The sequence below is a fragment of the Diaporthe amygdali genome, assembly GCF_026229845.1.
Source record: "Diaporthe amygdali strain CAA958 chromosome Unknown NODE_63_length_156346_cov_64_415879, whole genome shotgun sequence".
In the NCBI taxonomy this organism is placed as follows: domain Eukaryota; kingdom Fungi; phylum Ascomycota; class Sordariomycetes; order Diaporthales; family Diaporthaceae; genus Diaporthe; species Diaporthe amygdali.
The window spans coordinates 88658-110333 of record NW_026517083.1 but is presented as its reverse complement, the minus strand read 5'-3'; the positions used below and the strand labels follow the sequence as shown (position 1 = coordinate 110333).

At 55.2% G+C, this 21676-nt stretch overlaps 2 protein-coding genes across 2 annotated transcripts; both read right to left on the bottom strand.

Moving 5' to 3' along the window:
* Window positions 1-2039: 2039 nt before the first annotated feature.
* On the bottom strand, window positions 2040-5122 carry J7T55_004249 (uncharacterized protein; the record flags this gene model as incomplete). The annotated part of the gene is made up of 2 exons (XM_053136067.1): window positions 2040-2398; window positions 2713-5122. 2 exons carry the CDS (start codon window positions 5120-5122, stop codon window positions 2040-2042), a joined length of 2769 nt encoding a protein of 922 aa, XP_052986347.1.
* A 7709-nt stretch (window positions 5123-12831) lies between these two features.
* On the bottom strand, window positions 12832-20622 carry J7T55_004247 (uncharacterized protein; the record flags this gene model as incomplete). Its single annotated transcript, XM_053136066.1, has 8 exons — window positions 12832-14140; window positions 14199-15899; window positions 16022-16745; window positions 16850-18983; window positions 19101-19944; window positions 19999-20114; window positions 20171-20230; window positions 20284-20622. The coding sequence occupies 8 exons, from the start codon at window positions 20620-20622 to the stop codon at window positions 12832-12834; spliced, it is 7227 nt and encodes a 2408-aa protein (XP_052986346.1).
* Between the last annotated feature and the right edge of the window lie 1054 nt (window positions 20623-21676).

The window sequence follows — 21676 nt, the reverse complement described above, 5'->3', positions numbered from 1 at the left end:
GCTCAGATTTGCCGCGGGAACATCGGACCGCCTCTCGATATGAATCCCTTCCCCGCGGGCCACACCACCTCAGCTGATCACGTCGGGATGCCACCGAGGACGCGAGTGCTACTCCGGCGGCATCAGCCTGCATGCAGCTTCCCGCGGAGCCCATGGGCCTTTTGCTCCCAAGCGCCGACGACACAGCACAGCGCCGGAGATGACTGATATCGTCACCTCGCCTCGCCTGGCATGAGTTTCCAAGGCGATTGAGTCGTGCTCAAGGGGAGCGCGCTGAGGTGCCCTCCCCCTCCCCCTCCCTCGGGTCTGCGGGCAGTCCGCCTTTTCCAGAATCCGTGATTCTGGATATATCTGTGTTGCACTGGGCCGCGCACCGTCCACTTCCACTCGACTGGGCCAATTGATCCGCGGATGAGTACCATTCCATTCCCATCGTATTCCCGACACTCTGGATCAGGCAGCAGGATCTCCCATGCGCGCTGGCGGGTTCCGGTTCTACGAAAGCTGTCTCAGTGCGCTCCGTCGGAGGGAAAGGAGAGGTGAATAAAAATATTACTGGGAGGCCCGGCAGGGTGACCTGTCGCATACATGGTCCGAGACACCAAGACAACTGTTTCCCGTTCCTGGAGGGCCGGTGAGTTCACCGCCCCCCCAGAAACATCGCCCATGTGACGGCGACGAATGCAAGTACACGAGCTATCAACGGCGCTGGGAGCGCCTTGGCTTGCGATACTTCGTACACATGGCAGACCGCCGCAGCTGCCTGCTCCGCAAGCCACGCCGAGCTGCACTCCGTGTGGCTCACGCACTTGGGGAAGCTCAAGAGGCCCACGTTGTAACAGCTCATGAACGCGGCAGACGTGTCAGGGTGTTTCAACACTGCTTGACATCCTGCCCACCAGCCCGGCGCTGGGGGGGTAGGGGGGCTGGCGGGATGCGACCGCTGTTCCTTGCAGGTTCCTGCGAAGGCGATCAAAAGTGCCATGCTACGGGATCGAAACTCTCCTTGGTCACGCTTGAAGCGCGAACACGTGATAAGTTGCCGTGCTCGCCGCGATCGTAGAGAAGGTCGTACATCTACTGGGAATTTGTGGTTAGGGATCTCTGCTACGCGTCTGCCCATCTGGATACGCAGATGAAAGGACCGGATAGATCTGCAAATCGCGCTGGCACATACCACGGTGAGACATCCGCAATCAACAGCCATCGACCGTTCCACGAGAGGAGGGCCACCTCCAGCCGGGCCTGTCTCGCCCCAAGGCGGGAGTGGCTGACACCAGTCATGGGTGAAGCTTCCGTGCTGCCGTGAGGGCAGCTCGGTGAGGGAGTGGCATACGACAGGTCGGGACAGGCATGCTGTATGTCTTGGGTGTATCGCCTCAAGCCTGTCACTGTACCTAGGTAGTTTTTAGCAGGCCAGGCTCCCCTGCTCTGTCAATATTGAGTATCAAGGCTCTCAGGTCCTGTATATATGAAATTTACTCAAGCCTTTTTGTACTCTCAGCTGTCATGGCGTTTCTCGCCCACTCGACAAGCTAATTCACCGGGTACCCAGGTAAGGAACACGTCTGTTGGGTATACATCTGGTAAATAAGTACCTGTCTATACCCATCGGTTTCCTCGAGCCTATCGCTCAACAAGGAAAATGGAGGTTTAGATGAAGGTCAAAATGTCCATCTCCTGCAAACGAACGGTGAGCCAGGACTATCCAAGTGAAGCAGGCACCCGCGTGTTCTAACAACACACTGTGAGACGTGGTTTTTCCTGGACAGGCAGCATATCACGGTTGTTACGGGCCAGCAACTATTTCATTTCCAATTGAGCAGCCTCGGCCGAGACCCTTTATTCCCAAAACATGTATATACTTGTTATCTCGTGGTATCTATATCTCCATGCCAGATTTTGCCTTGTTTTTTCCCCCTCAATATCAGAACATAAGTCGCTCGTAAAAGAATTGTGACTACACAAAAGACGACGCAAATGTCATGAAGGCCTCTCGTCACTCATAAACAGACCGGAAATCCATGTGATCAAAATGTTCAGTCGGCCCTCACGCTGACTGGAACTTTCTCCCGTTCCCGTTCCCGCTCCCGGTGACGGTGCGACCGGTGTGGGAGGCCACCGCGGTCATTGTCATCGGCGTAGTACTCGAGTCTACGTGGCTCGTCGTCCTCTTCGTTTCGGTGCCGTTTTGACCGAGCGTCACGCTCGCGCTCCCGTTCTTTTTCACGTTCGCGTTCGCGTCTCTCCTCGCGTCGTTTCTTCTCATCCTCCTCCTCATCACGCGGATCTCGTCGGTGCGATCTATGCGGTCTCCGTCTATCTTCATCATCATCGTCGTCTCGGTCGTCATCTTTGTCTCGCTCTTGATCCTTTTCAAATTCTTGTCGTCGCATTTCTGTGTGGGTTGTCAGCCTTTTCCATTTTCTGAAAAGTCCCAACTGCAACTGCAGAGTGGGATAACGAAGCCGAGATGTAAAGATCAAAGGAAACGTGATGTTCAGAAGAACAAAGGAGACGACGAGCACAGGCACAAGGCACGGGCACGAGTCACTGGGCACGCAGGGTTGGGAACGGCGGACGGCGGACAGTCGGACGGGTGGACAGGTGGACAGGACGGGCGGGATCGGCGAGGTCACGGTGTGGGCGGCACGGCGACGGACGAGGAAGCGGAACGATTCAAAACAGAAAAATGGAAAGGAAGCAACCCACCTCTCAACTGTGCAGTGGCGGCCGTGTAGGCCTCGATCTCTTCCTTGTTCAAGACACGGAGGACGATGACAAAGTCATCGCGAACCTCAAATCGTTCTTTGCCGATGGTCAGAGCTTCTGGATTCACCAACTTGCGGCTGATCTTGGTCCAGCGCGCCCCGGGCGGCACGTTAGTCTTCGTCTTGTCGTCCTTGTGAGGCGCAACACCTTCTCGGACGGGGTTCAGGTCCTCCGGAAACTGGACTTTGGGCTGCTTGAGGATTCCCTTGATGGGCTTCTTGTCGTCCTTGTCTCTGGGCGGTGAAACAACCCGGACTTGTCTCTCGTCGCCGCCGACTGCTGTGTCACGACCTCTGGCGTCGTCGTTGGAGTCTGCTCCTCTTTTGGTTGGCGACGGCTGAGATTGCCGGTCAGGAGACGGCTCCTTGCTGGGGATTTTCTCGTTTTCCTTGTCGGACTCCTCCTTGGCCTTGAGCTGCTCTTTCAGCGCCATCAGGCCGGCCGTGTCGTTGGGCCTGAAGGCGGAGGACGGCCGCCGTCTTCGGCGGGGCTTGCTCTCGTCAGAAGAGCTTCCGTCGCGGGCACCGCTCATGGTTGGCTCCCCTGAAAGCCGAGCCTCAGCCTCGCGCCTGTTACGATCCTTGTCTTCAGCCTCGTCGACTTCTCGCTCCCTTCTCCGCTTTTCGTCGGTATCGTCGCGCGGCACAGGTCGCTCATCAGGTTCCTTCCTCGAAGGCTTCTGCCGCTCCTCAACTTCATCCTTCCAAATTTCGTCATCAGCACGTCTCTTGGGTGATCTTTCCTTTTCCTCCTCGTCTTTGCTCTTGTGGCTCATGGCGCCGAGACCAAGCGCGCCAGCTGCTATGCTGAGGCCGGTCGCGACTTTGTCGCGGATCTTGTCCTTGTCCTTCTCCTTCTCCTTGTCTCTGTCCCTGTTACGGTCATCGTCGCCGCGACTGTGATCATCCTTGCCACTCTTTCTTTCGGCACGAGGATCATCCTCCTTGCGATCTTGCTCCCGAACATACTTCCGGTTTTCACGACGAGTAAGGTCGTCGTCTGATCGGCGCTTGGGCTCACGTTCCCGGTCATCCAAGCGGGCATCACGGCGCTGCTCCGTGCGACGGTCACGAGGCGGTGCGAATTCCTCGCGTTCTCTGTCTCTTACGCGTTCATCTTTCTTGTCGCCTTCGACTCGGACGCCGAATCCACGATTGCCGACGCCATCATCGCGAGGGTATTCTCTATCACGGTGGTCCCGGGAGGCGTAATTATCGTCGCGTGCCCGATAAATGTCATCAGGCTGTGAAGTCCGTGTAGGTCCGTCTTGGTACAGGGATACAGGCCGGTGACCGGTGCGAGATGGGCGTCGTTCGATTCGATCGGCTCGTTCGATTGGGCTAGGTGGTACATCCAGCTGGCTTGACCGACGGTCAGGTACAGGGACAGGAATCACCGGGGGTGCAGGCATTCTCATGGAGGGCCGGTCGTAGATTCCTGCCGTAGTGTCCTCAGCTATCCTCCTGTTGTAACTGTCTAGAGCCCGCGACGGCGGCGGAGCTCTGACCCGCCCTTCGTACGGTCGGCTGGCATCGGTGCCGACGTTGACGGATGGGCGGTAATACGTATTTCGATCGATGCTGTCTCGGCGACGTCGCGTGTGCGCCTTGTCGTTGTCCAGGTCATAACGAGCCAAATCGCTCGGATTAGTATACTCGTAACCAGTATCGCCGAGGTCAACTGTCTTAGTGCTGAGTCGGGGCGGGTCTGCGTAAATAGACGATGGCCTTTCACGGCGATGCCCGTTCCGGGAGGGAGCGAGCCTGTCGTCGTTTGTCCGCTGCCTCAAGCGCAGAAACTCTTCGTTGTCCAAGGTCGAGCTGATTGATCCGGAGGCATGATAAGGCCGCGTATGGCTCCTCGAGCGCATGGATGAAGCGGGCTGGGTGTAATATTGGTCCTCGTCACTGGAACGGTAGGCATCCCGGCCCCTGTCTGGCGCAGGGCTCGCAGGATGATGGCTGGCTGTGCTGTGAGAGGCTGACGAAGGCTCCTTGCTCTGCCGCGTGGTAACAATGATGGGCGGTCTCTTGGTAGTGGTGTCGAACGTGGAGCTCCGGGTGCGACTGTTTTCCCTGATGCTTGAGCTTCTCGTCACAGGATCCTTTCTGACGGTGTACGTGGTGGTAGTCACAGGGATGTTGGGGCCTCGCCAGTCGTTGGAGTTATGGCGATGGTGATGGTGGTGAGACTGCTGGGGAGTCACGGATTCATATCTGGAAGCGGGCATGACGTGTATGTCGCCGCCGTAGAAGGAACTGTACCCACTACTCATCACGGGCATGGAGGCCCGCGCGGGGTTGAAAGTAGGGGATCTCCTGCCGGAGTTGTAGCGGTAGCGGTCGCCCATGGTCGGCCACGAGGGTTGAGAAAAGGCAGTGGAAGCCGTACTCGATCTCGATCTCTGGTTGATTTGACCGAGGAGGTCGCAACCGCACAGATGTTGTGACGATCAATCACAACTATATGTACGCAGTCCTTCTCCCAACCGCGGGAGGGTGGTTGGAAGGGCAGCCAGGAGTCTCAGGTTCGATGTTCGTGGTGAGAGCTGCGCAAGACGGGAGAGAGCGGGGAGGAATGGGGGCGACTAGAAGATGGCGGAACCAGCTTGGTGTCAGCTTCGCGGCAACACATTCCTGTCAGACGGTTAGCTTCAGAAAACACCAGACCCTGGGCTGCTGCATACATCTGTGGGTGGTGCAGGTATGACGGTGAAAAGTTACGAGGCTCCTCTCTAAGCTCCCGAGACCGAAGATTGACAAGCGTACATCAAAGGGACTGGTTGCAAATCCAAGTGTCGCCGGGTCCGTGGACGATGGCGCGGGGGGAAAGCGTAGGAGCGGTTGACCGTTGGGGAAGGCAGCCTTATGCGACGTTATGGTCCGGCGAGGTCTGTGAGCGGGAGAGGGAGAGAGAGCCGAGAGCCTGGTTGCTTAGCGGCCCCTACCAGAGGAGGGGGTGAGCAGTGTGGCGTTGGCTCGTTCGGCCTGGAGACTGGAGAGGCACCCGACCACTGGGAAGCTGGCTCCTGGGTAATTAACCAACGTTGGGGCTAGAGCGAATAGCGAGTAGTAAGCGGTGTGCGGTTCGGAATTCGAGGAGCCCTTGTGACTCGTAGCGGGTGGGTGGCCGGTCGGCGTTACGTGGTCGAGGGGTCCAAAATGCTAGGGGACTCGTCGACGGAGGTTGAGTGAGGAGAGGAGGATGAAGGGGGAAAGTTTCCTCGGGACGGCAGGCCGCAGATAACAATCAAGTTTGGATGGCAGACTGCAGGATGCAGGATGCAAAGTGCAAAATGCAGAGTGCAGCGCGCAGCTAGCTCCTGGGTTCGGGTCTCGCAAGGCAAGAAGAAGAAAAAAAAGGAAAGAGATGGGTTGTCCAGGGGACCTTGGAGTAGGGCCAGCAACCGATGGTAGGTGTTAGGTAGTATTTGTGGTTGTGGTGGAGGAGTTTGTGGTTGAGGAGGTAGAGGAGGGAGGAAAAGAATATTCCAAGGTTGGAAATGCAGGCTTGTTTTTCCTGGCCTCGCTTCTGCAGAGCTGCAGTGCAGTTCACTCCAAGGGCGTGTGGGCAAGGTCAAGGTCAAGAAGATCAAGGTCAAGGTTTCCCTTTCTCATTGCCCATTGCCCTGTTGAATTGGGCATCGCAGAGAAGTGGGGAGGAATAGGATGTACTGCACTGCAGGCTGCATAGTGGGTATGTGTGGGTGCCCACTGGGTATGGATATGGGTATGGGTATGGGTTGGCACGCACGTACGCACGCACTGCACGCATTGATCAGTCAGAGGGCAGTGACACAGAGGGGCAGAGGGGCAGAGGTCAAGAGACATCACATCGGGGAGGGGAGTGGGCCAGGCGATCCATGACAGCTCTGGGTGGTACCTAGCCTGTGTCGACTCAAGGTTGCTACTATGACGCCTAAAGCAAGGGGAAGGAAGAGACTGCTGTCTCCTCCTTCCACCACTTCCACCACTCATCTCACTCCATTCCACAACCATACCTTCCTACTGCCCAGGCCAGCACAGCCAGCCAGCCAGCCAGCTGCCAGGCCCAGCTTCGCACCTTCCACCTCTTGCACTTTCCACCTTGCACAACCCACCCCTGCCCGTTTTGCCAGGGCAGGGCCCACCCAGGTTTCGTTCGTCAGTGGCCGTTGGCCCAGTGGCCCAGTGGCCAGTGCTGAGCGGCTGCCCCCCGTACCCCGACTGACATCACCAGCAGGAATGACGTTGACGCTCACTGCTTGTACTGTGTGCTGTGCTGTGCTGGTTTTGGCTTGGATCTGGTCATGGACCCTATTTGCCAATGAGATCAGACTTAAAAAACCACAACATCCACAACATCCATACACGTATAGAGGCGTTCGAGATGGCCTGCATCCCGCCAGCCCGCCTCCTCCGCCCACCCCCCCTCTCGTCAGCACGTCCTACCGAGCTGGCCGAGTCCCCCTCCCCCCAAGGACCTCTCAACCCCTGTCCTCCGTTTCGAGGGTCCCGTTTTCCGTGTCCACTGTCCACATCTGCTGTCGTGCCTGTTGTGCATACAGTACACTAGTCTCCGCTTGCTCAGATGAACTGACCGAGACGAACACGTCCTTCGACATCTCCAGTGATCGATCAAGTTGTCCCACAAATGATGTGTGATGCCTAGAACATCACTTCTCCTGCTTACGTCAATGGCACTGCTACACGCCACATGGTCGGTCTACTGGATCGAGGCAGATGGACAGGCAGACCAGAGGCCAGGCTGCCAGGCTGGACGGACTTTCTCCTGCCTCATGCGATGACATGAGACGTGGTCGGCCACTTGGAGGAAAGTCCCGAGCCGAGCACCTGTTTGTTGTCAGCCCTCAACGCCCCTCAGCGCCATCATCTCGTGTTGCGCCGCAGCATCATATATGCTGTGGTGATGTGATGCTGTCGGTTGCCGTGGGAATTCTCCGACAGTTCCCACTTGGGCAACCCACAAAAGCTGCCACCTCGAGTTGGGCACTTCGTCGACCGCCCAGGAGTCAGGCACTTCAGGTTCGGGCATCCAGGCACATGGGTCTCGTATACTTTCCAGATTGGGCTGCCACCATCTACCGTAAGGTCAGTCTTGGAACCCGAGGAAGCTGTTCTTGCGCCTATGCCTCGCACGCTACTGTCAGGTCACTGGCAGGCGTGCCCAGGGGCACCGGACCCTTGTTTTTTTTTTTATGCTTTTTAAACTTTCTAGGTTGTCCTTCTCTCCTTTTCCCAGAACAGACCGGACCAGACCATGCTTCTGACCATCTTCTTCAGATGTTCCGACCGCCGCTCGTCCCTGGCTCGACCCACGACCAGCCAAGGGTCTTCTGGGGAACTTGCTAGCCGCTCCAGGCGCTATGCTGCCATCATGTCGCCACTGGTAATCCATAAGACACCCAGGTACCTTGAACTCTTAGACATCACAATAAAGCTCCACCATCACGACGCCAGACGAGGGCCGAGTAAAGTTGGCGCTTCTGCTGGCACTGCTGTGGAACATCTTTCTTCAAGGATCCTCTTGCGCTGCAGGCCGGTACTCACCGAAACTGACAGCAACGCTGTAGCTGTCCGTAGACAAGATGTATCTGTCAAGATTGATTCTGTCCTCCTCACGCGCCCAAGCGTCTTTCTGTATCAGCTGGGGCCGTGTAGCTTGTGCGAGGCGCTCGCAAGCCGAGACGGATCCGCACCTTGGGACGAAAGCGCAGGGGAGGGCATGCGAAACACGCCTACAGATCAGATGCTGTCAACCTCTGCTTAGTGCTGCAGACTTGGCTGCAATTTTTCGAAGAACCAGGGTGATTGGCCGCAGGGCTTACCTACCGTCGCTCTGCATCGCCAAGCTGTGGGCCAGGGTATGCCCATCTTCCGGTAGAGTTCTGCAGCCCTGTCCAGCTCCAACAACTTGGGCCCATCCTCGGCGGGCGGAACCTCTTTCGGGAAACATCCAGGGCCCGGCCACATCCAACCGACCAGGCGGCAAACCTTCATCTGCCTTCTCTGGGTCTGCCCTGGGGCTCAGACCTTCTTGGCCACATGGCACTCGTCTACCCACGGAGAGGAGGGATCGTCCCGGCTAAGAGCCAGCTACAGCACCGTCATACTACGTTATTGTTGTTGGTCAGTGCCATCCTCGGTTTACCACTGGCTCACACCACTCACTGTCTGCCGCCAAAGTGCCTGTACCCCGATCCCAATCATGGTCCATAGCGAAAACCGATCATTGACCAGTGCCCACTCGTCTGCACAACACCCAGACTGACGACTTGCTTGTTGGGCCAACTTGAGGATCTGCAGTGGCGCCCAAAACGGGTCGTCAGTGGAAGAACCTATCACATGCGATGATAGTACAGGTCGCAGTACGTACAGCGGCCCCTTGAAGCTTCGCATGCGGCTCCGGATGTTCGATGGCCATCCTGTCGATGCCCAGCCATTAGAATCCCAGAGTCCTCCATCGACTAAATGCCTTCTTAGACTTTGAGCACAAGTTTGTAGGTAGAGCTATCGACTCGTCGAACGTGTCAGAGTCGCAATAGGCTCTGTAGTACCGCACATGTGCTTGAGCAGTTGGGGGCGAAGCAAAGAGCGGTCTGCAGTATTATTCAATGCTCACTCACCACCCTTCATGCTCCTCTCCTCCTCACCACCACCACCACCACCACAGTGTACTTCCACACCAGAAGCGGCCGCCACCGGATGGGGTAGGCGCCACTCGGCAGGACTGCAGTCGTGGCTCGAGGCACTCTCTCATTCATCGGGGCTGTGGCAACGGCTGCTCCCTCCGGTTCCCACCCAGCTGCGAGATAATACTACCGTGAGGCAGAAGCCACTGCTTGCCATCGAGGACCCCAGTTCAAGATCGCGATCTATGCATGACGAGTCATTGTGATATATTCCCTGGGCCCTTCTGTAGACCATAAGTCCAACGTACTTTGCACCTCAAGCCTCTTCTAGGTTCGACATACCGCCGGTGGTCGCCGGTCAGGGTACGACTACGTGGACGCTTCGCGCGCTTCGCCCTGCTTTACGCCTATGCCACAAAACGGAATTTCATACCAAAACGACAGTAATAATGCTGGACCCTGACGCATGCTCCTGCTGTGCCTCCTCTGCAGACGCGGACGCGATGATACCAGGACATAGCCCCTCGGATTTGCGGAATTTCAAAAATGGCGGAGTCAAGAAGCCAATGTCTCTGGTCAGCCTCTAACAAGATATGATCATTTCGCCGTGTATCACAAGCCTTCATTCCACGCAAATGCATAATCCTTCTACTGGCTGTGGCCAAGGAATCCGGGGTCTGCTGCTGTGCGCGCATTCCTTGCTGCATCACTAAGCCAGAGCTCCCATCGGGTCCCACAGGGGCAGCACAATCGGCTCCTTGTTGAGGACGTTTCGAACCTCCTTGCTCAGGAACTTGGGGTCCACTACGGCCTGATAGACAAACTCATCCATCCCTTGTACCAACTCGTCAGTTACCATGCTTGGTATCATATTGAGAGACACAACATGGGAGAACGGGGGATATAGACTCACATCGGTCGCTCATGACGAACCATCCCTCCTCACCACTCGCAGTTCCCCAGCTATTCTGCACCCTCCACCTCACCGTCTTGCCCGTACGCTCATCCACGTGGACAGCGGTCAAGACCATCGCATGCGTCATGGCGCTCTCACCTGTCTTCAGCCTGGAGGCCTTGTCCATTCCTAGCAGGCTTACGTTGAAGCCGAGTTCGTAGTCTATCAGTTCCACGTCCATTACTCCGCTCACACGATCGCTGAACTTCCCGACATCGCTTCCAAAGAATACGGGCAGCCCGGCCTTGAGCATGGAAACGCACGCATTCTTGAGAGTCTGCATCTCGACGTTGATGTATGTTATGCCCCGGCCGCCGACTATGTTTCCCAGCCTGTCGACAGTGAGCAGGCTCAGGGGAGGGTTACGCGGGTCGTGAACCAGACTCACGAGCCCGGCGACGACGGACGAGGTCACGCGGTACTCAGAGGACCAGATATCGGTTGCAAAGTCGATTGGGGTGGTCGTCACCTCCTTGGCCTTGCCGCTCTTATCGACAAACTGCCACGTGAACTCCTCGGTGGTCGAGGGGGGCGGCCCGAGTGTGAGCGTTAGAATAGTGTGGATCTCCTTTACCATCTTGGCCTTCGCGGCCGCGACGCTGGAGGTGGAGGAGGAGGGGGACTTGAGCAGGTTGCGCAGGATGAGGGCGTCCTCGCGGAGCTTGGTGAAGATGATCGAGTTGATAATGCTGCTCGACATGGCGTTGAACGAGTCAGGATAGAGCACCTGGGGCACGAGGCCGTACTTGGCCACGAGGTTGTACACCATGTCCCACTGGCCACCGTCAGACAGCGGGGCTTGGACCAGGGTCTGGACGAGCCTCGAGTCCAGCTCCTCGTCCGCGGTGTCGATGATCTGCTCCAGGAAGTAGTTCGCCTTCTCGAGCTTGTCCCAGAAGAAGAGCCACGACTGCGAGAGCTCGAACGACTCCAGGTTGTACCTCTGCATGAGAGCGACCCGGAAGACATTAGTCGCGGCGAAGAGCCAGCATCGGCCTGATGAGCGCTGATTCGTGATGGGCGCGCCCTCGAATGGGATCTTGATGTTGTAGACTTGTTGGTCGGAGATCTTGGCCGCGCGCGAGGTTAGGACATCGCGCGGGTTAGCGGTGGAAAGGGCGGAGAGGGCAAGCCTGTGGCGCGCAGATGGTGTTAGCTTGTTCTCCTTCTCCAGACCGATATGGAAGCATGTAAGTCTTGTACCTGTTCTTAGGGTCCTCCAGCAACTTAGATTGCCAGTTCTCGAGCTGGGAAATGTCGAGGGTGGTAGGAGAACGCCTCAGGGCACCGAGGGTCTTCTCGTTGAGTGAACCGGACGGCTCGAACTCGTCGACCTCGACATAGCCATCGTCGTTGGCGGCCTGCTTCTTCTCGAGATCGAGGGTCCGAAGGCGGTCGATGATGGCCCTCTCAGCCGCGGTTGGCTTGGACTGATAAGAGCCCATTGTTGTGTGTCAGAGGGGGGGGGACGAAGAAGCGTCGGTGTTGGTCACGATACAGCTGCAACAGCTTTGGGCAAGGAACACAGTTCTGCCACCTACAGTCGGGAAGACGACGATGTTGAAAGAGGGGACGGTATGGTTCACGGGTCGAAGAAGGCGGGCGGCGAGTCAAGATCAAAGGCCAGCTGAGCTGTATGTGTCGCGGAATGGGGATGGGTGAATGACCCGATGAGAGAAGCTCTGAGACGCACACGGGCAGGTGGGGCTTATCAGATGGTCACAGCTAGATGCCTCAACCGGCTAGATCACAAGCCCCTATGGCCAATCGTCTTACACGTTTGACCCCCACCCCCGATTACGCGAGAACCTCTTTGGCTATGGCGCAATCTTGCCGACTCCTGCGCTGCAACTCCTCCTCACCTTGACGGCCTGATATCCGTTTGCAGGGAAGGAGCATAGCATTCGTGACTTATGATTAGGGTGCCTAGAGGTCCCTAGAATAAATTGTAGTCTACCAGCAGCAACTGATGCAGAAAATGTGTACTGTACGCGGTGCAACATATCTCAAAGCTTACAAGGTTCTATTGGTACGCCTCGAACTTGTCCATAATGGGTGCAATGGCCTATGGCCTTCAGGTTGTTTTGCTTGTGATATCGTCCTATTCTGATTGAATATTTCTTGGTGGATCATCTGTTCGAGCCCTCGCCAGGTCAGTGGCGCGAGAAACCCGCGGTGTTGAGAACGTATCAAGGCAGCTTTCCAAAAGGTGCTGAATGTGCCCGGCTTGCGCATGCGGCTCGTCACCGAGGGACATTCCACAACAACTTATTACTGTAGGGCTCAGAGATCTAAAGGTATCAAATTTAAAAATCTATCATGGTCAAAAGAAATGCAAAGCCTAAAACACCCGAGCTATGCAGAATATGCAAACATGAACGTACAAAGTCCAGAAATACCGAGAATGGAAGCCCGCACGCCTCCCCTCAAGCCCACGCCTGTCTATTCCTAATGTCCCGAGCTCTATCTCTCTTCAAGGTTTGGCCACTTGCTCCTTCCGGAAGAACTTGAAGTATCCAAACGGAATGATCAATTGCATAATCAACGCAACCCAAAACCACGCTTTGCCAATCCCTGGCATAATGCCCGCAGAAAAATCAGGGAAAACATCTCCTGGACCAAGCTTGTCCGGCGCCGTGGCCCTCGCCACTATGGTAGCGATACTACCAAGAATCTGAGCACCGATAAGCGTAGCAGCCACGTGCTGCCTGGTCAAAGTCAACAACAGTACCATCCCCACACCAACGCCCTGTATGGTATCCAGGACACCGAGCCAGAGCCATAAGATCCTTGAGACAATCGCAGAGGCCACCGCACTGCCGAGCCAGGGGAGGTAAAGCCCCACTCCTGAGGTGCCCCAGAGCATCTGAGCCCATCGCGGCGCCCCAAGACCAACCGAGAACATGGGCACGATCCAAGGGTGGCTCAAGCTGAACTTGGAGAATATCCAGAGCAGCAGCGCCCACACGATGACAAAGAAGCCGACGGCGAGGAGCACGGCGGACCAGCCTGGTATGTACTTCGAGGAGAAGAGGAATTGCCAGTTCCGGCCGTACGGCGCACTGAGCCAGTAGTTCTGGATCACCACCGCGAGGAAGAACCACGGGACGACGTGCCGGCGCATCAGGGACTTGTAGAAGCTGGGGATGTAGTCCGGAGACTGGCGGTAGTAATCTGGGAGCCCCACGAAGAGGACGATCCCGATAAGCCACATGATAATAGCAATCGGCACGGTTATGACGAGGACCACAGGGACAGAGCTGCCGGCGACGTTGCCGTTGATGGTCCCCGAGCCGTCCTGGATGCTGAGGACCGAGCCCCAGTACCACAGCGCGACGACGTACAGCTGCTGGATGCCCTGGATGATACATGCGCGGAAGATCCACGTGCTGATTGGGGAGCCGCCCTCGTCGCCAAAGTTCACTGCGAAAAAGATGCTGCCGGTCGACGCGCCAGCTGCGTAGAGGCACGTGGCGAGCGACTGCACCACTCCGCGGCCACTGTCAGCTGAGATGAACGGTGAGATGCCGATGAGGAGGAAGGCGAGGCCGTAGAAGAACCAGGGCAGGGACAGAGTGTATAGGGATTGGAACCGCCGGTAGATGAGCCACCAAAGGATAGAGGTTATGCCGTAGGTTCCTGCCACAGCGTACAGTTTCGTCTCTGTCTGTCCCACCTCTCCTGTCAAAAGGACGATCTGATAGCTGTTTGCTGAAAGGATCTGGCCCAGTGCCAGGAAGAATGAGTAGATCGGCCAGTCACCGAAACGGATCTGAAGGAGCCTGTGAAGGTTCATTAGTAACCTTGTCTCATGTGTGAGGGATTGTATTGGGCACCTACTTTTTGAGGCCCTTGGGTGGTTTGTAGCCCCTACCCAAGAGGAACTCGTCGTCTCGATCAGGGTCCGAATTTCTCATATAATCCTCATCACCTACATCATCTTCGTCACTGGGTGCGATGCTATTGTAGCTCACTGCCCTAGGGGATCGATTCGAAGACAAGACACTAGGCGATGGGCGGCTGGCACTCGGGCTTCGAGACCGGCCCAGCTTCGCTTCCTTGAACCTCTTGAACCATTCCCTCTCTGACTTGGTGAGGTACTCCTCAATACAAAGCTCGTTCTCACTGTTTTTAACCGTGAGACCTCCAAGCTTCTGCTCGAAGTCGCGGTAGTACTCTCCAGTGCTGTCATTGAAGAAGGGGTCAACCTTCTGCAGCTTGTAGTCAGTCCTGTCACCCACAACATCGATGACTGACAGACGTGAGCTGTTGCGGTGATGTGTCAAGCCACCAGTGACAGCCAGATTGCTCGAGTTTGCCCTCGGTTGCGATTGCGTGGTGCTATCGGGCGCCATGATGCGAAATGCGAAGGTGTCAACGCTTTCACGCGCTGGAGCATGATCATGATAGGGGCCCTCCCCAACGAGGTCGCGGTACGCGTTCTGGCGAGCATTATTGTCTCCAGCTGTGTTCACCGCGGTGGTCATAGTAGCTAGGCTATCAGAAGATGAGCGGTTCTCAGAGTCTTCAGCAGCGTAGAAGGGGTTGGGCGGGAGAAGACGGCCGGTGGCATCTGGTTCGGGCTCGTTGATCAGTGGTGGTGGAGTAGGCCGCGAGGTTGAGCGTGACCGGATTCCGCGACCTGGAATTGGTGGTGATGATGCTGGTGATTCCCCTCGAGTGGCGAAGTGGGGAAGGGAAAAGCTTGAGGCTCGTGATCCACGGGGACTGACAGCTCGGGACACGAAAGCCGACGGCGGAGGCGTTGGTTCAGTGTCATCGAAAAGCCTCTCGTTAGCCGCTGCCAGGTCGATATTCGAGGGAACAGTCAACAATGGACCGCTGGTAATCCGCTTGCTCTTTCGAGCCTCCTTGTTGTGGAGGCGAATTGCCTCGGACTGTAGCTTCTCAAGGTCTTGAAGCCATTGTGCGACGGGAAAGCGTTGCTTGGCTGACCAGGCCCTCATCTGGACGCGAGCCTTCGTCTTAGATTCCAAGGCCGACACGATGGCTCCGCGGAACTGGTGAAGCAGATGGCGTGGAGTGGTTGATTCGATCGTATACCAGAACCCAGGCATCTGTCCGAGACCACCCACACGAGCGCCAACACCGAGAGCTCCCTTACGGCCAAACTCAACGGCCACAAGCCCGAATGGTTCGTCTCGTGAAGGTATGAGAGCAAACTCAGCCCCGCTAAATATGTACGGAGGCAAAGCTGTAAACTCTGGCTTGCTATAAACTCTTTTTGGGTACTTCTCCATAAGCTTGGCCAGCTTAAGGGCGGCGAATTTCCCATAGAGATCGATGACAGGTCCAACGCAAATCAACTGAGTCTTGGGGTGCTTTTCCAAGATCGACGGGAAGATGTCAGCAATAAGGTCTACACCTTTCTGGAGACTCCATCGCCCGACGAAGACGAACAGTTCGGCCGTAGGGTCGACCTCTAGGCCAGCCCATTCTTGGGCTTGCTGGCGAAGCTCACCGCGCTTAGACTCAAATTCTTGGTCGATAGTGGGCTCTGAGATATTGTACTGCGAGTCGCTATTCCATTCAGCCGTACTAATATGTGTTAATCACCTGCTACGGATCCCAAAGTGATACATTCTAGAACATTCTAAAGCACAAAGATCAAGGAACTGTAGCAGGAGAAGAATAGTACTTACTCTGTTGGATCGGGATTAGGCAATTGGCCGATCTTGGACAGGCCCCAGAAGATAGGATATCGTGCATATGACCGATCGCCATACTTCTTCGAAACACCGACAGCACCGAACCCTTTCTGATGCACACGGAGATAAGAGGCTCCCGCGTGAAGGAGGTTGAAGACAGATCCGAACTGCACGTATTCCTTGACAATCTCCGGATCGAGATTGTACACTGAGCACACTTCCTTACTCTCTTCTGGCGTGCGCATGGGCCAAAGTCCTTGAAATTCGGCGTTGTGAAGAGAGAGACAGACGGGAATAGTCCGTTCGGGAAGGAGGTATAAGGGTGCTGCAGCTCCATGATAATCGTTGATATGGTAAAGATCAACAGGGAAGCGTCTCATTGTTTCCGCAATGCAGTAGTTCCAGGCGCTGTAATAAATAGCGGATTCCATATCATCCATTCTCGGCGGGTAAGGGTCTGCTTTCGATTGCTTCCGGAAGATGGGCGCATCCAGCAGCACATAAGTGATATTGTTCACACGGTGATACTGGACTTCCACCTCATACTCCTTACCCATGATCACAGGGAAGAAACTAGCCGCCCGCTGATCTATTGGGTATTCTATCCCCGAGACGCAAGGGACTACCCAGATCAAGTCCTGATGCTCGAGCGCCTTGCCCATGAGCTGAGCCATCACGCCGAGGCCACCGATCTTGATCTTGATGTTCCAATCGTCGACTAATATGTGTTAATTACCTGCTACGGATCCCAAAGTGATACATTCTAGAACATTCCAAAGCACAAAGATCAGGGAACTGTAGCAGGAGAAGAATAGTACTTACTATTATATTCCATGGTCGCAATGACAACTGTGCGTCGCTTAATAGCTACAGCACCAGCCCCAACATCGCTCATCTCCATGCTGTCACGAGGCTTTCGGAAGTCCTCGAAGGAAAGGCTTGATAGTCGGTTTGCGGCCCTCCCAAAGGGCGATCTGCCGCGGCGCTTGAAGCCGATCTTGTTCACCTTCACCTTGTAGAACGAGCCCATGAACGTCCAAATGGCAAAGAGACCCCCCGCAATTGGGAGCACAGCAAGAAGAATGAATAAAATGATTTGGAGCCACCAGTTACCTTGGGGCTCCACCACAAACTTGAGGGTGTTGTCGTCAAAACGCAGCTTGTAGCTGAGTGCCGAGCCTGGTGGAGTTGAAGAGATGTTGAAGAAGTTGGGCGTCAGAGCGGTCGGCGCAAGCCGATCCGCAACACCGTCGTTGTCCACATCACCGAGGATGTAGGTCTGGTCTGGCTGGCCATCAGGGTTCATACCCCAGACATTGAGCTGAATTTGCGACGGCCACTCGTCCATCAAGTGCATTTCCCAATCGCCGTCGCCATTGACGGACATCTTGTTGTGGATACCCGCATCGAAGCCAAATTGATTGAAACCTCCCATGACGAAGAGATGAGGAAATCGACTGGCGGATGTGGTAGTGTCCCTACGGACCAGCCGGCTGCCGGAGTCTGGTGCCACGTCGCCTTGTTGAATGATGCTGCTCGATCCCAGAGGAGAGGAGTGATATTGGACCATCACATGATCTTTGGACCATGCCTGTGCGGAAGTTCCCTTCCAAGGAAGCTTCTCAACCTTTTGCTTGCCGCCTGTGTATGGCTGCCAATTACTCCAGGACGAGCCCCAATTTGTCGAGTATCGCCATGAAGAGGCGCCTGCGGCATTGTGGTTCACGAAGAAGTCGCTTCCAGACTTCGTGAAGAGCGAGGTCGAATAGTTCGCAGTCATAGGCCACACAACAGGGTTATCGACTGAGCCGACTCGTAGCAAGAACTTGTCAGTGGAGTTTGTGCTGTCTTCCCCATCTTTTGTGGCAGCGTCCTTGACAATGATCGAATGAACACCGTCTTGAGCATTCTGTAGCGTCGCAGACCAGCTCCATTTCGAGCCAATTGCACCGATGTAAGGTGGTTTTTGATCGTCAGAAAGAGTGGTGCATTTGACGGTGGTATTGTCGATCTCAGCGTTGCCAGCATTCCCCTCTACAAGCGAGGAAATGGTGACTGACTCCGTCACGCCATCACAATCCATCTCTTGCGAGAAGGAGAAGCTGACATTGAATTGCCCCTTGGCATCTGCTGAATCGACTGAAATATCATGGCCGGGTGTGAACTTGGTGATCATCGGAGGCGCCTCTTTCCAGTCAGCCTTTTTCACGTAAGCTCGGTATTCGAAAGGGGCCATTGTGATCTCGTCCAGACAACCGCTGGCCTTCTCTGAGCCGTCAAAGCCAAAATATTTCGGCGAGCCCTTGAGCTCTATCTCATCGTATGGATAGAACAGATTCTTGAGCTCAGCGTTGGCGTCAAAGGGAGCAAAGAACCCCGTCTCGTTCTTGCTGCAGTCAAAACTGTATTTTGTCTCTGAATCGCGGTTGTGGTAGACGAACCAGACTGGGTCTGAGGCAAACTGCCCTTGGACAGTCGGGAAGAATGCTCGGGCAACGCTCCAGATGCCGCGTTCAGTAGGTGTCGTGCTCCCATTCAGAAGAGTCAAGTCAGTCTGGTTTGCAAGCTGTTGTACTAGCCAACCTTCCGAGAGCGTTTCATAATTCTCTCGCATGGCGTACATGGCTTTCAGGACACTTCGTGTTGGATGGCTAGGATCGCGGTGGTCGCGCGGAACCTCGTCGTCCTCACAGCCTCGTCGTCCCTGATCTATCGGCCAATCGATGTACTGTGAGCTGCCTAGACTGTAGCAGCCATGCATCTTCCACGCAGGCGCAGGGCTCATCGGTTGACGTCCAAAGATGTAGTTGTCTGCTGTACTGTCCATGACGTAGAGGTTCTGCTCCTGGCCATAATAGACCAAGGGGATACCGGGCAAAAAGAGCGTCGTGATGAAGAACCCCAACAGTTCCCTCTCGACTCCCTGGGTGATTGCTGGCCATCGGAAGTTGTCTTGCTGTAGGAATGTGTCAGTATACGATTTGAAAATTGAGTCGTTTTAATTGAAACGCAGTCGAATAGATGAGGGAAATAGTGTGTAATCGGAAGATAATCCGAAGGGAGTGATACTCACATTGGTGACACCATACATATGCCTGGGGTCGAAATCGCCAGTATTTGCGTTGACCAGATCGTTTGTAAGAATCATCTGGTTCGTAGCGTTCACCCAGTCCAGCGGAAGATCATAACCAGCCTCCAGATTACCACTCATTCCGAGGAATCTCGTGAGGAAATGATACACTGAATAGTGGAAAGCGGCTGAGTCGAGAGCCCCTTGACCCTTTTCGCGGAGGAAGAACTTGTCCTCGCTCTGTTTTCCTGTCAGGTTCATCGCCGTCGGGAGATCTTCAGGTTGTTGATCTGGCTGCCTGCCCCGGCCGTAGTAGATGGAGCTCAGACTGTTGCCGGGCGTGAGCTCGCCCGGAAGAAAGAAGTTTTTCTTGCCAACTTTGGCTGCACAGTCACGCATTGCGGCGGAGAAGCTGCCCTGAGCGTCTACTGTCACTTGGGCAGCTTTGTCGAACCGAAAACCGTCAATATCGAGCATGGTGATGACCATGCAAGAAAATGTCTCGAGCCGTTGGCGGACAGAAGGTACCCAGTCTCTGAGACGGTCTTGCACGGAGGCGAATTTTGTAATCTGCCGTTGGTAGTCTGGATGGAAACCAAAGGCCTCTGTATCGCCATACTGGTCAAAGTCAGAATTATAACAGCCCTTGAATTGTGCGCGCTGTGCGTCATCAATAGGGAAACCTGTTTCGTTCCAGAATCGAGGGTAGTCGCAAGTATCGTTGTAGTTGTTGCCGAAATCGAAGTCGTGGTACTGTCTGTCGGTCTTGTATGAAACCTTGTATTCATCTGTTTTGAACGGGGCCGAATCATTCAAGTGACCTTCAAAGCCAATAAGGTCGCCCAAACTGTGTTACAGAATGGTTAGTTTATGCCATCGTTGTTGGACAATGTTCACTGACGTAGCCATAGTGTTGTCCATTACCACATACATCCCTCTCGAATGTATGTCATCTATCGCCTGTTGCCATATTTTAATGTTGCCCAAGTGAGCATCGAGGAGGGTCAGGTCGATTGGCTGGAGAGCAATTAGAAGTTGCGAGCTTTCACTGGTGAAGGAACTTAAAGACGAACCGAATATCCATCCGCTCCCCATGGCTGATTGATGAAAGGTGATCCGGCAATGTAGACTCCCTAAAAATATGTCAATATTAGAATGAGTTCCGGCGCTGTTTGGATGGACGCACCTTGATTCCCATCCCCTGGATGTAGTCCAGAGAATCGATCAGGCCTTGGATGTCGCCTCCATGCCTAAGCTGTGTGCTCCATACGTCTTGCTCGAAAAGAGTGTCATTGGCGTTGTCGTTGGATGGGTCACCATTTACCCACTTGTCGAGCATTACAGTATAGAAAGGAAACCTCCAATTGTCCGGAGACGGGTGATAAGTATGTCCATCGCGATCACCAGAATAATCCAAGGGACTGACTGCTTGTTGGTTGGTGTTTAGGTTGTATTCGGCGTATGCTGGATCGTAACGAAGAGCTTGGGCTACTGAGGCCGCAAGCAGGAAGTAGGAGACAGGCATGACAATAACGACAGCGCCCACGTGGGCAGACCGAAGAAGGGGTCTCACGAGGGAAGGGGGTATCGGCAGACAATGAAAGGAAGACAAAAACAGGGTACACTAGAATTTAGAGGAAAGAGATCGCGGCTCCTCCAAGTTCATGAGGGCTAAGGATATATATCCTGTGATGAAGGGTACATTGACCAACAGGGGTGGGCCACCCTGGATGAGGCAGCGGTCTGAAATATGATGCTGGACAGCCGCATGGGAGGCTGAACCGTGGGCCCAAGGGCCTAGCGCCCCGGCAATGGCTGTGAAATTCCAAAAAGGAATATGCGAACTCAGCAGCAGACGCAGCAGGCACCCAGGTTGCGGGCAACAACTGAGCTTAGCGGCTGATGGGGGATGACTCTAGCTCTGCCGTCATCCGCATCAAGAGTGACTCTCTGGGTATGGGGAAGAGGGTGTTTGTTTGGAGGAGAAAGACACTCGTCGGCTCCCTGCCTAACCGGTCTGGGCACACAACTGATGTGGTTCGAGTTGACTGAAGGGCCCAGTCTCGTCTTTGGTCATGGGCGGCAACATTCTCAACCTGGCCTATCCCATTTTGCAGCATTTCTCAAATGTTGGAGCTCCTGTTGGTGTGATGGACTGGGGTAGGCGAGCTAAGATCCCGGCAGGTTGTGTAAGTGGAGGCAGCAATAGCCTCCAGATACAGAAAGAAAACATTCCAGTTACCAACGATTCAAGTTCGAAGTCTCGCGGGCGGTTGCCTGCCGTTGACCACTGCAGTCGTGGCCACCTCTGATGCTAGGAGGAGGCGATGTCCGGCAAGCATCATAGCCGGGTGTACTTGCAGGTCAGACGAACCATCCCAAGTTGCAGACCGAAGCTATAGTTACAGTATTAAGCGGGCGGGCGAGCTCCGCCGGCGCGGGTACAGACTGCAAGGAAGCTGGCCGCAGGGACCTGGCATGTAGTTCAACATGTAGACCGTAGGGCTGTGTTTTGACGTTTGCAAGGCTGTATGCGACTAGCACCCCCATCAAAAGTGTACCACCTGGCCGGGTCTGTC